Source organism: Gopherus evgoodei, chromosome 3, assembly GCF_007399415.2.
Source record: "Gopherus evgoodei ecotype Sinaloan lineage chromosome 3, rGopEvg1_v1.p, whole genome shotgun sequence".
NCBI lineage: Eukaryota > Metazoa > Chordata > Testudines > Testudinidae > Gopherus > Gopherus evgoodei.
The window spans coordinates 208,986,389-209,004,814 of NC_044324.1; the positions used below are offsets into that span (position 1 = coordinate 208,986,389).

The 18,426-nt window shown below is 41.7% G+C and overlaps 1 protein-coding gene across 2 annotated transcripts in view; it reads left to right on the forward strand.

Annotated features, from left to right (window-relative positions):
* The window catches only part of PELI1 (pellino E3 ubiquitin protein ligase 1), a 58,423-nt gene extending 41,001 nt beyond the window's left edge, over positions 1-17,422 (forward strand). For both annotated transcript variants that reach the window (XM_030557909.1, XM_030557910.1), the window contains exons 2-7: positions 903-1,046; positions 2,035-2,164; positions 6,107-6,208; positions 13,595-13,792; positions 13,900-14,088; positions 15,066-17,422. In XM_030557909.1, coding sequence (XP_030413769.1) covers positions 976-1,046; positions 2,035-2,164; positions 6,107-6,208; positions 13,595-13,792; positions 13,900-14,088; positions 15,066-15,632 — 1,257 coding nt within the window. In that variant the 5' untranslated portion in view covers positions 903-975 and the 3' untranslated portion in view covers positions 15,633-17,422. The remainder of the gene's footprint in view (positions 1-902; positions 1,047-2,034; positions 2,165-6,106; positions 6,209-13,594; positions 13,793-13,899; positions 14,089-15,065) is intronic.
* The last annotated feature ends 1,004 nt before the right edge of the window (positions 17,423-18,426 follow it).

The window sequence follows — 18,426 nt, forward strand, 5'->3', positions numbered from 1 at the left end:
TGACTTTAATTTGACTTCTCGCTCCCACCCCCAAAATAAACAAACACTGGATACATTTCTCAATCCCAATTACCTGCAACATAACTTATGACATATAGTAACAGGTGACTTGTGGGACTATGTTAATTGGGCTTAATATCAAGGGCATCTAAATATTTTCCAGTAAACTGAGACAGGCACTCAAAGCTTTGTTTGGTTAGGGCCCAATCCTGCATTGCTGAGCATCTCCTGTTAAGTGCTGAACACCTGACTCCCATTCAGGGTTCATGGTGTTTTGCAAGAGACACTAAATGGCTACTGTGAGTGTGTTCAAACAAGTCTTGAATTTAGCTGGATTTGTAGCTACTATGTATGTTCTACTTTGGGTCATTTTTCCACCCTGTGTTTCAGATTAAATATTCTGTCATTTAAAATGTTTGCCTTCCTTAGTATTTTTTTCAAGTGAGAGATTTACCCCCAAGTATCACCAAGCATATCTAGTGCAGTTCTACACCACTTATGTTAAATAATCAGGAGGGGTAAATGAAAACTATTGCAGATCCATTCTGCCATGGCAACACTATACCCTATTACCACGCTTAAATTAGCCTCTTTATAGGCTGTATTTTGATGATTCCAGGAGTTACTTGAAGGCAGTCTAACTGGAATTACTGTGTGCGCTTTTATATACTGTACGTGGCAGAAGCAATTATTCAAGAAAAACTGAAACATAGGACAACAGTGTATACAAAAAGATTCCGCTACTGCAGCAGGTCAGGCAGACCAAAAGAGAGACACGTGGAACAGTATATGGTTATGCTGGATGTACAGGTTCACTTAAGCCATTGTGTGTAGCTGATTTGCCGACAGTAACTAATTTCTTTGCCATCTTGCTAATTTGTCTTACCTTTATTGTTTTACAGGAAATAATGAAAAAAGTCTGCCAAGGCTCTTGATCAGAGAACTGGAATCTGAGAATAAGTACTAACTAAGCTCATGTTTTCTCCTGATCAAGAAAATCATCCATCTAAAACACCAGTAAAATATGGTGAACTGATTGTATTAGGGTAAGTGTCTTGTTTAGCAATGAGTGCATAGGAGCATGGTCAATGCTTCTGCAATGAAAAATAAGCCCATCACATGGGGCTTTGATAGGGCTTTGAACTGATGTGTGGAAGGTCTGGGTTTGATTTCCAGCTCCATTCGCTCACTTTCCAGGCCAGGCGAGCTATGTGGCATTAAACCCCCAGCATACTAATGACCTCTTCAGAGATCCCAGTCTGTGGCTGGAAAGACAGGATCTTTGATAGCATAGAAAGAAATCCTCCTTTTTAAAGTCTTGTCTAGACTAGGATAAACAGGGTTTTATTAAAAACACACTAGCTAACATATTTTAGAATCCTAGTGCAGACTAGGCAAATTGTACTATAACACATTAGCTGATCAATGTGATCTGTGGGAGCTGCTCCTGTCTACAGTAGGGTGTTAAAACATGTTAAACACACTTTATGAAAACATTTTTTTCTCCTAGTCTAGGTAAGCCCTAAGTAGAGGAAAAGAGTGTTTGTTATTTATCTGAGATCACCTCTGGAAAAAATAGCCCTTTTGCAGTGAGAGTTTCGCATCGGAGCCTGCTTCTGTTATACAAGCAAATTATTGAAGATAAAGCTACTTGCAACCATAAATCTTACACATTTAGCAGGTTAGGGCCTGCTCCTGCTCCCTTGAAGTTGGTGTGAGCAGGATTGGGCCCTAAATGCGCATGTGTGGTTTTCTCCATCTGTTTTTCTGATTGCACCCTTTAATTCTGTACACCCAGAGAGATGTCTGTATACCATAGTCATCTATTCTCAGGCTTGTAGTTCTGTGCAGCTTTTCCAGCTGCTTCTTTTCTCAAAATACATTAGTTAATTACCACAAAGACTGTTCACAGTGAAACTTGGTTTTTAGATCTACAACACAATAATTAATTATTTAGCAATTGGTCCAAATGAATTTAAAAACTATTATTTATTTCTTCATATATTTTATCTTGCATAATGGCTTTTGTCACAGGTATAATGGCTCTCTGCCAAATGGAGATCGAGGAAGAAGGAAAAGTAGGTTTGCTTTATTTAAAAGACCCAAGGCAAATGGGGTGAAACCCAGCACTGTGCATATTGCCTGCACTCCTCAAGCAGCAAAGGTAAGTTTGACAGCTTGTTAGTTGTAGGCCAGGTTCTGCTCTGACTCCGATGTAAATCTCCTGAGTTCAGTGTAGTTACACAGACATCGGAAGCATCAGGCCCTGTGTGGGAAACAGTTGAGAGGTGTCTATCCCAGGCCGCTGGTGCCTTTCACTTAATGAGAGAGAAACCATTTAACACAAACAAATCCAGTGCCCAGTCCTCACCACATAACACAAATAACTACTGAGAGTTAAGCTGGTTACACAAAACTCTTTGTTTGGTCTTCCTCCAGAGCATGCCGCCAAGGTGCTTCAGATTTCCTGTTTTCTCAGGCTGCGTAACTAGAGCTAGGTCTGTGCTTCACGTGGAGCTGTGCTTGCCACACTCCCTCACTAGAGCACTCGAGTACACTTGCTGCTCAGTCCACTGGTGGTGGTGGTCGGCCACAGATGGGGCAGGGGGTGAAAGGAGCTGTGTTTCACAAAAAGTATTGCAGGGGGCTTAAAATCAAGTGCAAGATTCTCCCTAGGAGGGAGAGAGGGGAAGGTTTTAAACCCAGGAACGAGCACCGCTGAAGCTTAAAGTGTAAACGGTGATTCTGACTGGAGCTGATAACTACCATTTCTGGGCTCCGGGCACACTTGCACTGGAACCAATCCTGCCAGATGTGGAATATTTTTAGTGAGCTGCCAAGTGCCCGCAGCTCCCACTGAAATCTATGGGAACTGAGGATGCTGAACAGTCTTGCAGGAGGTATTTGGCACGTTTCAAATTCAGGCCCATGACTAAACAGATTGGAGCCAATGCAGTCACACATTCAGGTGTAAGGGCTATTGGAGCTAACTCTGCTAATGTCTCTAAATGCTCTGAAAACGGGAAGTACCAGTTCATACACCTTTAGCTCAGGGAATTGCATTAAATAGCTGAGTGCTTTTTTAATCTGGGAGAAGTGTAGAAAAGGGGTTTGGTTCTGATGCTGTAATTCAGTTGATGTACTCACAGCTCCTAGTCTGAGTTCACTATTTCTCCAGCTTCACAAGTACTTGATTCACAAGCAGACTATGAAGACATACTTGTTCAGTTATAGACAACTAGCCATTGTTTTGCAAATCAAAAATGACGCACACCTCCAAAAACCCCACAGCCCTGGCTGACAAACTGAAAGTTAACGTATTTTGCTAGATAGCTTGCATCCTGTGTTGCGTATATTTCCATTTCCTTGCTTTGCTAGCAGCACTTACTTCTTTTTGTCCAGGTAGCTTACTAATCACCCCATGATAGCACAGTGACTAAAAGGGCTGTTAAAATAAAATCCACTTTTTTTTTTTTCTTTTTGCTGTTGCAAAAGGTCAGGATGGGGAGGTTTTACTAGCATTGCATTTGTATTTTTAGCCTTTGCCATGCTTAATCATTCTTTGCATCTTTTGTGTCTAGGCCAAAGTATGTCTAACACTAGCCATGCCTAATGTGTCTGTCACATAACACGTTTCTTGTTGCAATGTGGTGAAGGGACCAGTTGGCTCTGTTTCTGGATCAGTCCTGCATTATTTTATTTTTTAACTCTAGTGTCTGAACAGGTTTAGCACGGCAGTGACACACCTTTAACAGATTTGCACCTGTGAGTTTGTGCAGTCATCAAGCACAACAGAAGGCTGGCTATATGCCTAGACCTGAGCATAGTGTTTTTGTATCCTGCCCACCAATGAGGACAGTGCCAAGCTGCAGCAGGAAATCCTGGAGGGATTGGGACTCAGAGCCACCGCCCATTCTAGAGTTCTGTAGATGTGCAGGAGGCATGTACGCAGTGTGCCATTCTCCATCGTGGATTGTTCCCCAGGGCTGCTAGGAGGGAGCAGTCTTGCAATTCCCAGATTGCAGTGACTGTGACTGTGTCTGGAACTTGAGAGCTGTGGAGGTACATGGTAAAGAGAGTGCTTTGAATCCTCACTCCCCATCCTCCATGCACCTACACAAAAGCCTCGCATAGCCTGGCCCTTAATATTTGTTGTAAGCTACATAGCTTATTTGCTATCTCTACAGTAGAGCTCTGAAGTGCCTTTCTGACACTGGCCTCTATTGCAAGATGTGGCAGAATTACTAATCTGCTGGGGGAGCACCTCCTTATGAGGAGAGGATAGTATGTACTTTCTTCCGCACTTGGCTAACTCCACTAGATGAAGTGGAGGAGGAGGATCAGGGCCCCACCACTTGTAGCAGTGGTAACAAGGGACTGCAACTGTCAGCAGCCATTGAGAAGGAGGAATTAAACCGGGAAGGCTCCTTCCACACTTACGTCTGTACATATCCCCGGAAGGGGTGGCTTCAGTGTGCCCCAGAGATATTGATGTTGGTGTCTTGCATAGCCATGTAGCGAGGAGAGCATTTACCTAATGTCTCATTTTGATTACAGTAACTCCTTGCTTAACATTGCAGTTATGTTCCTGAAAAATGCGACTTTAAGCAAAACAATGTTAAGCGAATCCAATTTCCCCATAAGAATTAATGTAAATGGGGTAGTGGGGGTGTTAGGTTCCAGGGAAATTTTTTTTCACTAGACAAAAGACTTATTGTTATATATACACACAGTACAAGTTTTAAACAATTTAATACTGTACACCACAATGATAATTGTGAAGCTTGATTGAGGTGGTGGAGTTAGAGGGTAGAAGAAAGAGGGTGGGATATTTCCTAGGGAATGCCTTACTGCTAAATTATGAACTAGCACTAAAGGGTTAACACATTGTTGTTAATGTAGCCTCACACTCTACAAGGCAGCACAAATGGAGGGAGGAGACAGCATAGCAGACAGAGATACACACCCTGTGTGTTAGGGAGTTGTGCGTTGCCCCTTTAAGTACGCTGACCCCACTCTAAGTACATTGCCTTTTTAAGTAGATCAGCAAGTTGACAGCAGCTGCTGCCAGCAAGCTCCCTCTGTCCTGAGCCCTGTCACGCGCGCCCCCCTCTCCCACCCCGTTGAGATGGGGTAAGTGGGGGGGCAGGAGCAGGGGGGAGGGGACACACTGACATTAGCCCCCCGATCCCCCAGCAAGAAGGAGGCTCCTGGGAGCAGCTCCAAAGCAGAGGGCAGGAGCAGCACATGGCAGTGGGGGGAGGGACAGCTGGACTGCCAGCTGCTGATAGCCTGCTGGGTGGCTGCCGCACAGGGAACTTAAGGGAGCAGGGAGCTGATGGGGGTGGAGGGGCTGCCGATCCACCCTGGTTCCAAACCCTCACCAGCCAGCTGCAACAGGCTGCTCTTTCTGGAAGCAGTGGACAAAGCAGGCAGCTGCCAAACAATGTTATAAGGGAGCATTGTGCAACTTTAAATGAGCTCGTTCATTGATCAGCAACGTAACAAAAGTCACCCCAGTTAATGTTAAGTGAGGAGTTACTGTACTCCGCACTCTTGATCATGGCTTGAATAAATCTCAAACTCTTGTTCCAAAGCTGAATGGTATTTGAAATAATAACTAAGTCGGTTGCTGGTGATAGTAAAAAACTTTGAATTTTCTAGTTTGGGGGCCAAATTCAGCTCTCATGGATTTAGTCTGTGTTCTGTGAGCAGCGCTGATGCTTTCCATATTCCACTCACATTCTTTTTAGGGTGCCAGGTCTGGGATATCTGAGTTCTGCAGTTTTTACCAAGATATCCTTGATACCTTTTAAAATGCAAAACCTCTAGATTGCTAAACCCAGCCCATTAAATTAAGACGCTGATGGTGTACTGTGTGAGTGTCATGTTTAAAATCCATATCTATCTACAGCTAAGCCACATAATTTTTGTGCCTTTTTCTTGCAATCTTTAAACTTACAAAATCACATGAGCATTGACTTATCACTACTGTAAGTCTACTGTGTTTAACTTGAGTTGTTCCTCTCTGTCAATTGACTAGTGTTTGTTTTCCTTTGTGATGCTCAAATATTCTTTATTTTTAATAAATTTTAATTTTCTATAGGCAATAAGCAACAAGGACCAACATAGCATATCATATACCTTGTCTCGGGCCCAGACAGTGGTGGTTGAATATACACATGACAGCAACACTGATATGTTTCAGGTATGTAAAGCATGTGCAGTATATATTTTTCTTTCCATTATAAGAAAATAGCACAAGACATGCTCTTGCTCAATATTTTTAAATGTTTGAAGGTGAAACATGTGTTTGTGACTAATCCACCAGGACAAGGAGTAGGATTCTGCTCTTCATTCTGCCACAGACCATCCTTTGTGTCTGAGATTGGTCACTTGACTCGTCTGTCTTCTATAAAATGGAGAGTAAGGGATAACTGTCTCTCAGGGGGCGCCTGAAGCTAAGTTCATGCTTACAAAGTGCTTTGCGAATCAGCCACTTGTAGGTGCAGTGGAAATGCAAGTGTGTTATGAAAAAACAGCACACACTTTTTTTCAAGAACATCTAGTAATATTTAAGAGTGAATTCTGTACTGTGAAATGTTGGCATATAGGGTCCACTTCTGATACACCATTGTAAATCCGAAGTCATTCCATTGCCTTCAGTGGAGTCTGCATATAAAAGCAGAATTGGGCCCACAGCATACTTCTCATATCTCTTATAGCTTTCCTCAAAAGGAAAGGGTTTTTTTTTTTAAATTAGGGTTTGTTCCTTCTCATCTCCAGTGACTGAATCCTGTGTTGAAGTTAAACTAATTTGCCACGACTGAGCTACCAAAAATGGTTTTATTAGAACATAAGTGCAGCCATACTAGATCAGACCAAAGGGCCATCCAGCCCAGTGTCCTGTCGTCCGACAGTGGCCAATGCCAGGTGCCTCAGAGGGAATGAACAGAACAGGTAATCATCAAATGATTCATCCCCTGTTGTCCATTCCTAACTTCTCACAAATAGAGATGAAGGACACCATCCCTGCCCATCGTAGCTAATAGCCATTGATAGATCTATCCTCCATGAATTTATCTAGTTCTTTTTTAAACCCTGTTACAGTCTTGACCTTCACAACATCATCTAGCAAGGAGTTCCACAGGTTGACCGTGCATTGTGTGAAAAAATGCTTCCTTTTGTTTGTGTTAAATCTGCTGCCTTTTAATTTTATTTGGTGGCCCCTAGTTCTTGTGTTATGAGGAGTATATAACACTTTCTCCACACCAGTCATGATTTTATAGACCTCTATCATATTCCCCCTTAGTCGTCTCTTTTCCAAGCTGAAAAGTCCCAGTCTTATTAATCTCTCCTCATATGGCAGCTGTTCCATAATCCTAATCATTTTTGTTGCCCTTTTCTGAACTTTTTCCAAATCCAATATATCTTTTTTTGAGATGGGGCAACCACATCTGCACGCAATATTCAAGATGTGAGTGTACTATGGATTTATATAGAGGCAGCATGATATTTTCTGTCTGATTGTCTATCCCTTTCTTAGTGATTCCCAACACAGAATCATAGAAATGTAAGGCTGGAAAGGACCTCCAGAGGTCATCTAGTCCATCCCTTTGTGGCTGAGGCAGGACCAAGAAACCATCCCTGAGGGGGTGTTTATCTAACCTGTTCTTAGACTTCCAATGACAGGGATTCTACAACCTTCTGACTCTAATCCAGTGTTCGACTATCTTTACAGTTAGGTTAGACATTAGGAAAAAACTTGCTAACTTTCCCTTGCTGCTGCAGATTAAGCCCATTACTTCTTGTCCTATCATCAGTGCACATGGAGAATGATTGATTGATTGATTGATTTTGATCATCCTCTTTATAACTGCTCTTAATATGTTTGAAGACTGTTCTCAGCTTCCCCTTCATTTGTCTTTTCTCAAGCTAAACGTGCCCAGTTTTTTAACCTTTCCTCGCAGGTCGTGTTTTCTAAATCCTTCATCATTTTTGTTGCTCTCCTGTGGGTTCTTTCCAGTTTGTTCAATCTTAAAGTGTGGTTCCCAAAACTGAACACAGTACCCCAGCTGAGGCATGACCAGTGCTGAGTAGAGAGGAACAATTACCCTCAGTATCTTAGATATAACATTCCTGTTAATACCTCCCAGAATATTTAGCCTTTTTTGTGACTACATCACATTGTTGGTTTGTATTCCATTTCTGATCCACTATAAGCCCTAGATCCTTTTCTGCAGTATTACTGCCTAGCCAGTTATTCCTCATTTGTATTTATGCATTGATTATTTCCTTCCTACCTTCCTTGCACTTTTGTTTATTGAATTTCATCTGGTTGGTTTCAGGCCACTTCTCCAAGGGCATTTTGAATTCTAATCCTGGCTTGCAATCCCTTCCCAGCGTGGTGCCATCCACTGATTTTATAAGCATACTCTCATCTCCGTTATCCAAATCATTAGTGAAAATATTGACTCGTGCGGGACCCCACTAGATGCATCCTCCCAGTTTGATAGTGAACCATTCATAACTACGGAATGTGATTTTCTTTTTTTTCCAAGTAGATACCTTATAGTAATTTCCCCTAGACCACATTTCCCTTGTTTGCTTATGAGACTGTCATTTAGGACTATAAAAAGCTTTACTAAAATCAGAGAATATCATGTCTACACCTCTCCACTAGGCCAGTAACCCTGTTGAAGAAGGAAATTGGGTCAATTTGGCATGATTTGTTCTTGACAAATCCATGTTGGCTATGACTTATTACCGTATGATCCCCTGGATGCTTGAACATTGATTGTTTAATAATTTGTTCCAGTATTTTTCTGGAATTGAAGCTTGTCTGATTGGTCTGTAATTCCCCAAATCTTCTAAAAAGGGGGAACAAATAAGCTATCTTCATAAAAATGTTCTTCAGGCAGGCTTCTTTAAAACCACCTGTGGCAGTCCATGTGGACTGATGGGTGATCCTGCCTAGAAAGCAGAGTAAATGCAATAGAAGAAATATATTGACACCTCACATCCCCTACAGCAAACCCCTCCCTCCCCCACCAAAAAATACCCAGAGTGCTTAGTCTCCTTTCTCTCACTTTTGCAGTGTCGTTCTGCATAGCAGTAAATTAAAGGTACTATAATCCACTATACCATGAAAATTGGGGGAGAAGGATTGTCTGTCAGTTACATAAATGGGTATGGAATTGGAGAGCTCAGGCAGCAAGTTGTTGAATTCAGTAGCACCCCAGTCATTTAGATCTGGCTATCTGAATATCCTGGATGGAATGGGTAAAAACTTCCCTGTACACTCTTCAAGCATTGTAACATGTCCAACTGAAAAGGCAGTCAGTTTCATGTAACCCCACTATAGTCAGGCATGTTGAATGGGTCTGCACTGAAGGCATAAGTCAGCCAATTGTTTGCAATCAGAAGAGGGGGAACCATCTTGTCAGCAAATGCCCTGAAGGTAGATATCCCCCTGCCCTTTCCCCCCCACAGCCGAGTGTCTTGATTACAGCAGGCTGCTATTTTTCTAAAGTTGTTCTGTTATAGGCAGGGATATTTCATTGTAAATGCAAGCTTCTTTTATCTTGTCTCTTAACAAGCAGGATCCTGCTTTCCATCAGAACTAGAGGGCTAACTCATATGTCCCAGGTGTTCTTTCTAATTGTACTTCCAATAGGTCCTAAACCTGATGTCAAGAACTGGAATGTGTGCTGGGCTCATGCAGCCACTAGGGTCTCAATCATTTTTCCCCTCATGATTAAAGAGGTCACTTTCCCACTATTTTGACATTGCAGCTGCTGATCTCAGGCTGATTTGAGATATTGGGGCTCACCTTTCTGATGCAACTGCCTCCAGGGGGGCAAGTTCTGTCACATCTCCCTTCCCTACAATTATTTCTTCTATTGGCTGCTTTCTGCCTCCTGAATAAACCAAATTTTAGAGGTTGCCAAGGAACCATCTCCTGCATCTTATATACTGCAGAAGGGACCACCTCAAACAAAAACACAAATCACACATTGGAAGGAGAAAAAACCACGAAACCCACCTGAAGATCATGTAGAAAACCCAAAATAATGATAAAGATGAAAAAGCTGACAGCCATCCAACACAGAATCAAAAGTGAAAACTACAGCAACAACTCTAGAGAATCCAAGACATCAGGTCCACCACGTGGATGCTACACAACACCTCAGCATCCTCCACCTAATTGGAACTAAAGTATCGTACTCTGCCCCACCGCAGAACCTGATGCCACACTAACATGTGGAGAACTAGAAGAATTCTTCCACTGACTCCGCCTCAAGGAATTCTTTCACAATGAAGATGACGCCATCCACAACTACCACATGCCCACCGACGAAGATGGGGGAAAAAAAAGAAATAATCTGACTGGATGTCCCCCAGCAGAGAAAACCACACACTAAATCATTAGATTGGTTGATTCAGGGAAAGATACTCTGAAATCCTCAACAAATATTACAGTTCACCCAATCTTTCTACTACTGAGAGGATAGTAATATGGTATCTGAAATCCAACCATCAGAAAGTGATCAACCCTGCAAACAAAGGGGATGCCATCATAGTCTTTAATTGAGGCTAACAGACAACTCTGACACCACTTACTGTAAAGAACTCTAAGATGCCACATCTCAATTCACACAGGAAGTTAAAATTACCATCAAATCCCTCCCCAAACAACTTCAAGAAAAACTCTGCAACCTCATTTCTCATGAACCACCCCAGGTTCTACGTGCTTCCCATGCAGACCCATCATATCAGGCCACAGCACTGTTACCAAAGAAATATCAGGACTCATAGAAACATCCTTAAACCACACCACACACAGAGCCATCTTCCTCCAAGACACTACAGACTTCCTCCAGAAACTCCATGACATTAACCACCACCCCACCCCCAGAACATTCTCTCTGTCATGTAGATGTCACCTCCCTGCCCACCAACATCCCTCACCATGATTGCATTGCTGCCTGCTTCAAATACCTTGGAGATAATATACAACACTCAGAAATCCGCCCTGAACACATTGTCAAATTCATCCTTTTCATTCTCACCCACAACAACTTCACATTTAACAAACATGTTGCCCAAACCAGGGGAGCAGCCATGAATACTAAGATGACTCCCCAGCATGCCAGCCTCTTCACAGGCCACCTTGAGGAAGAATTTTTGGAATAATATACCATGAAACTAACGATATACCTGAGATACATTGATATTTTCATCTTCTGGACAGATGATCTCAACTCCCTCATAAATTTCCCATCATCCATTGCAACACGGGGCCCATTTGTGATTCACTACTGTCAGCAATTCTTGTCAGGCCTAACATATTCACTAAACCTCCCACACTGGTGTCGCAATATTTATTTTAAAAGATGATGTAATATATTTGAAATTTAACAACACATTGGTCATTTAATGTCATTGGTGTTCATAACTGAGGTTCTTCTGCATTTCAGAGTTACGAACTGACCAGTCAATCACACATCTCATTTGGAACCAGAAGTACACAAACGGGCAGTGGCAGCACGCACACACGCACACAAAAGCAAATACAGTACAATATTGTTAAATGTTAACTATAAAATTATTTTTCTGCGTAGTATAGTTTCAAAGCTGTATGAAATCCAGTGTTCAGTTGCAAACTTTTGAAAAAACAAGCATGACCTTTTGTGTACAGTTACAAACGACTTCCATTTCCGAGGTGTTCATAACACTGAGGTTCTATTGTGTGTGTATTATCACTATATAAGAAATTATGGGTAATTGCTGATATTTGGCTTTACAGTCTGTGCCCAAACAAACGGAGTAACAAGCCTCTCCCAGACAAAAGGCAATGTCAGAACTCTTTACCTATCTCCTGTATAAATTAAGCATGGTGGAATCAAAACAATGGAAGCCCCATTTACATACAGGGGGTTCAGAAATGCATAGGAAGGGGAAACAGCATGAGGTCATTCTGTCTGAACTGTGGAAGATTATAAGCAAGACAGAAGTCATCTCTGGTATCTATCACTAGACAGACACAAGGGGCCAGGCTCTTGCAAGCCAAGAGAGATGGTTCCTTCAACCAATGACGAGTTGAAATACCTGAAAACTTAATGTAAGTCAGAAACCTGCTTAGATAAAGATCTTTTATGAAGGTAGACAAGGGAAACGAGCCCCTTGTGTTTCTGTGGATGGTCCTGATTGATAGAAAATCAGCCACCTGAAATGTGACACCCATCCATCAATCTTTCTAAAACACTCCCACACTAGCATCAACTTTCTGGACACCATGATCAGCTTCAACAATGGAACCCCCCAAATGACTATATACAAGAAATCCCTGGATTACCACACTTGCCTTCATGGATCCAGCAACCATTCCAGACAAATTAAGAAATCTATCTACAGCCAGGCACTCAGATACCATAGAACTTGCACTCAACAAAGTCTGGGATACACACCTAAACGCACTTGAAACCTTCACTTTAACAAAGGCACTCTACTGAAGAAGTAGATTTTCTCATGGAAAGCGTCACCCAAATACCCCGGGAGGACCTACTTCAGTACAGGGAACCCACTGATCAGATACCCTTAGTTGTCCCCTAAAACCTTACACTAGAATCCATATGGGCTATCATCAAACGGTTACAACCTGTATTTGTTGGGGACCACATCGTAATGAAATATTTCCCAACTCCCCTCTTCTGGCCTTCAATCAACCATCCGACTATCTTGCTTATCCAGTAGCTAGCTCCCCACCAATCAGGACACACCAACTCAAAGCGACTACAGATGCAAAACCTGCAGACATATCTCCACTACAACAGTGATTAATACTGCCGACAGTACACCTGTTAAGATTCATGGGTTCTATACATGCCTATCACGCCTTGTGATGTACCTCAACAGTTCTGTGCATGAAATCAGTTGCTATGCTCTCACATGAACTCCCACATTAAAATAAGACAAAAATGCCATATCATCTGTGGGCAAACACTTTTCATAAAGCAGTCACTTCATATCTGACCTCTCAGTCCTCATCCTCAAAGGAAACCTGCACACCTTCAAAAGGCAAGCCTGGGAATTTAAATTCATTACTTTCTGCTAGACGCCACGGATTCCGAGACACTGCTTTACAACCATTTGTAACACACCTCACTGCCTGCCAACCCTTAACTGCCTACTTCTTTTTAAGTGGTCGTCTATAGCATGTGTGAATCCATTATGCTTAACAATCTGCCCCAACTTGTATTTAGGTTAGCCACTTCTGTTACCTTCCCTAGAACTGAAGATGAGTTCTGTGAAGCTCAAACTCTTATAGTCTGCACTAACAGAAGCTGGTCCAATAAAAGATATTACCTCACCTACATTGGTCCCACTTTACGAGAGACACAATATGGCTACAACAACGCTACAGTAAAATAAGAGGTGGAATAACTTACCAGTTCAGAGGGGGCTAAGGTCTCAGGTGGTAAAATGCCTTTAGCCTCTGAAAGGTCATGGTTTATTCTTGACCACTTTAAAATGTTAAGTTTAAATATTTTGTACTGTAGCTTCTAAATCCTGTGTGTTCTTCCCTCCTCAGATTGGCCGGTCAACAGAAAGCCCTATTGACTTCGTAGTGACAGATACAGTTCCTGGAAGTCAGAGTAATTCAGATACACAGTCTGTACAGAGCACTATATCAAGGTTTGCTTGCAGAATCATATGTGAACGGAACCCTCCTTTTACAGCAAGAATATATGCTGCAGGATTTGACTCCTCAAAAAACATCTTTCTTGGGGTAAAGAGACACTCTTTTTTCCCAGCTCACTGCAGGCTTATATTTAAACTAGTTTATACCTCGGAATTTCAGATGAATGGAAGTTCTGTCATTGTCATTCCTCATAGGAAAAAGCTGCCAAATGGAAGACATCCGATGGACAGATGGATGGGTTAACCACAAATGGAGTTCTTGTTATGCATCCGCGCAATGGGTTTACTGAAGACTCCAAACCAGGGGTGTGGAGGGAGATATCTGTGTGTGGGAATGTGTTCAGCCTCCGTGAAACCAGATCAGCTCAGCAGAGGGGAAAAATGGTAAGTGTAGTGAATAGCACTTTATGCTGCATGTTATACAGGTACATTGTTTAAGGCTGTACCTAGGGCTACATAAGGGCCAGAGAATGCTTGAGTGACTTAAACAGTGTAGCACCTTACTCTGTATTTAGTCACATTCATTTAGTCAGTGCTCATGGAGAAAAGTGCTACCCAACCTGAGTAAGACTGACTGATTTCGGGCCAGATTCTGCCATTTATTGCATGTTTACACTGCTGGGCTAAACTTAGTGGCCCAGTCTAGCATGTTGGTCTGTGAGCAGTGGAAGCTTTGCTACATCATGATGTGGGCTTTTTAAAAGTTTTTAAAATTATTTCCTAACCCTCCCTTTTCACTTGCATCATTCTTCAAGGTTTTCTCCACAGGGGGGCGAAGGGGAGAGAATTTCACAGTCATTGGCTGTTTCAGTCTAATGTAATGTAAACCTTGCTCTCGAAAGATTCATGAGATATAAAACTAGACCTTGTCTTGATATGACTTTTTCCTGAGTAAACATTTTTTTAAATCAGATGTTTTACTTGTTTTAAGTTGTGGTACATTGGTTTGGGAAGGATGGTGTGCTGGTTGCTGTGTGTGTGTGTGTTTGCATACATTACTACTAACTTAAGACTAATGTTGCTTGCTCCCATGGCAAACTAATGTTCTTTCTTTAGTTGACTTAGCTGGATACATGATCAGGAAGGAGCTGATGATGATTAGGCATATGGGTGCTTTTGGTGGCTTCAGTTTTAGGGTCCCAAACTTGAGACATAGTTAAAGGTGCCTGATTTTCGAAAAATTCTGAGCACCCACTCTCTAAATATCAAGCTCTTTCATGAATCTCAGATTGAGCACCCAAAATCACTGCTAGTTGAAACTCTTGGCTGGAGCTCCCTAGCAGGGTTTTACAGTTGTTTTCTTCAAAATCCTGTACAGACAGTTTGAGTAACTTTGTGATCTCTATGCATTTCCATCCTAGGTTGAGAATGAAACCAACCAACTCCAAGATGGCTCATTAATCGATCTGTGTGGAGCAACGCTGCTGTGGCGTACTGCCGAAGGCCTTTCACGCACTCCCACAGTGAAGCACTTGGAAGCTCTAAGACAGGAAATAAATGCCGCCAGGCCTCAGTGCCCTGTAGGGTTTAACACATTAGCATTTCCTAGTATGAAGAGGAAAGATGTTGTTGATGAAAAGCAACCATGGGTGTATCTCAACTGTGGCCACGTACATGGCTATCACAACTGGGGAAACAAAGAGGAAAGAGACGGGAAGGATCGAGAATGTCCCATGTGCCGCTCTGTTGGCCCCTATGTGCCTCTGTGGCTTGGATGTGAAGCTGGATTTTATGTAGATGCAGGACCTCCGACTCATGCATTCAGCCCCTGTGGACACGTGTGCTCAGAAAAAACAACTGCATATTGGTCCCAAATTCCTCTTCCTCATGGTACTCACACTTTTCATGCAGCCTGTCCGTTCTGTGCACATCAGCTGGCTGGCGAACAGGGTTACATCAGACTCATTTTCCAAGGACCTCTTGACTAATACACGTGTCACCAAGGACTTCATTAAATTTATAAGCTAAGCAATTCTGATTTTAAACAAACTGTCTATTTCATATTCTCTGGGCTTTGACAGCTTGCATTAAAATGAAGATCTTTTTTGTTACAGCAGCTAAATCCCTTTCTAGATGAAGAAAAGCCTGGAAGCAACAAGATAGATTATGAGGAGGAAAGGGAAAGTTCCCATCGTTGTTTAGTGTCTGCTTTTGGAGAGGGGAAGGGAATTTATGCATAGTGAAATTCAATGCCTTCAATTTAATATTTTTGAATGACATGCCCTTGGTGTTCAAAAGTTGCTTTTTTTGTATAACTGAGGATAAATATGGTCAGTTCAAAGGACATTAGTTTACAGCTTGGATGCAAACATTGTAAAATATAGCAACATGTATATTAACTTTTTCTATTTATCTTTATTATTGAAATGATCTTATGGCATTTTGATAGAGGAGCAGCATGGTGGTAGTGTGTTAAATCCATTGACTGGATGCATAGACTAGTTCCTGATGGGGAAGGTTAGAAGAAAACTGTAGAAGTACCTTTTTAAAATCTAGAGTACTATTGGGTTCTTAGAGTAGCTGAATGCTTTTTAAACAAAACTAATGCAGATTACAGTAGTGTAAAAATATGCTTTAACCTCACAAGATCATTATAATGGACTTTTTCAAATGTCTGTCCATTGGGTAGGACTATAATAAAAGAACTGGTCACAGGAAAACATTTACCTGATTCTTTGAATATGCAATTTTAAACTAGGTTAAGGATTTTTCTCCTTCCGTTAACTACTCTTTTGTTTACCATTAGCAATGTTTGAGGTTCTTTTATTTATTTAAACAACAAAAAATGAACAGCCAAGACTCATCTGTTCTTCACTGTTAAGAAAAAAGCTGTGAATTAGCCAGAAAGCTGAGTGTTCAGTTTAAAGAAAATTATTCATTCTGCTTTTAATCTAACCCCTTAACCTGTATGTGGGATGGGTAGGCGCACACTGGCTTCATACGCTTTGCCTTTCAGCTCACAGAGCTGAGTACAAATATGCATGTAGGTGACAAGTGAAGACATTGCAGCCTTGGAGCTACAATGTTTGCCCCGTCCCCAAATCATCGTGTACATTGGCACAATTGGCAGTCTGTGCTCAGGAAAAGCTGAGATTGAAATTGTGTATTCATGGCCTTGAAGTGGAGGAAGCTTGCAGAAAAGTTATTCACACAGTGGTTGATTTTAGTCAGTTTTTAGTTTCTCTTTCAATATCCCTGCCCTCAAATGCTCCCCTTTCTTTGCCCCTCTACCCCCGCCCCCCGCAACCAATCCCTTACCAGAAAAGGCCAATTCGTTACATGGAGCCTGAGGCTAATCCACCATGCTTTGTGACAAATGTTCAAATAATCCTTTTAGTATCGAGGTAAGCTCTTCTTCTTTTTTTAAACTAGCTTTTTAAACTGGTTTCCCTACTTTGGATTGGAAATATGTACTATGTAAACTGATAGTAGCAAATTCCTGTACTCTGTAGCATAGCTTTAATTTATCCCTATCACAAAGGTGTTCTGAACTTTCCTTGGTAAAAACAAACTGAACTGTGTTCTTTAGAAGTCATGAATTATTTACTTCAACTGTCAAGAATTCTTTCTCCATTTAAAAAAAATATATATATATATTGTTGGTTCACTCAGGAAATGTGTGTGTCAGGAAACCTGTATTATACGTTCAATTAGCTGTCATGTATAAGTAACTGCTGTTACTCCATTTCAAAGAAATATAATTGATTTTTGACATTTTTTCAGGTTTCGTGCATTAAGTAATGAGACTTATGCAACAAGGAATCCCTGTATTGTAGTTGTTCTAATCATTTATATTCAGACTATATATACTGTAGTTTAATTTTTATTTTCAAATTAATTTATTCAAACTATGTGAGTAAACACTTTTCAAAAATAGAAATTAGAGTTGCCTATTGCTCTGTTCGATTTATTTCTGCTCATATGGAAAAGATTTAACGAAGATGGAAAGGTTATGGTACTTTTTAAAATGATTGTTCTGAAAATATCTCCTTCGCTTTAAGCATGTTAGTTTCACGTGTTCAGAGCAGCGAAATATGATGACATGGCATCAGGGGTTTGAGTTTTGGTGTGTTCATGGCTTGGCTAGCCCCCACCTCCCACTCTGTGGAGGGGGTCTCCCTCCAAATTTTGGCAAGGAGGGGAAAGAGTGATGATTACTCACCATCTTCCCTCCTTGGCACTTCATTCAGAAGAGGACAGTATGGGCGGTACAGCTCTGCACTACACCCAGACTTCAAAGTGGAAATCCAGGCAGAGGTAAAAGAGCATACCTCCCTCTGCATCTCCTTTCTGAGCCTGATCACTCTGGCAGCTCTTCTTCCCTGGTTTTAAATAAATGGAATGTTTGCCAGCTCCAGTGCCTGTGCTAGTTGGAGCTGCTTCAGTATCACTGAGGGGGGGTGAGGTGATCTCTCTTGGATAGTCATGGTCCAAACACCACATGGCGTTAGAGCAAAACCAGCCCCTGAAATGTCTAACTTGCAGCCAGTGTAGGTTGTGTTGTGCACAGTTGACATGAAGCACCAATTAGTGATCCTGCGGCCACATTCTGTGCAGGCGTAAGATTGAGGGACCTTTTAAGGTATAGCCTGATCCCAAAGCCCATTGAAGTCAGTAAGCTCCTGTTGATTTCAGGCCTTTAGCATGCATTATGATAGTCTGATCTCAAAGTGACAGAGCCATGGATGGGTAGGGCAAGATCTGCATCTAACCCATGTAGTT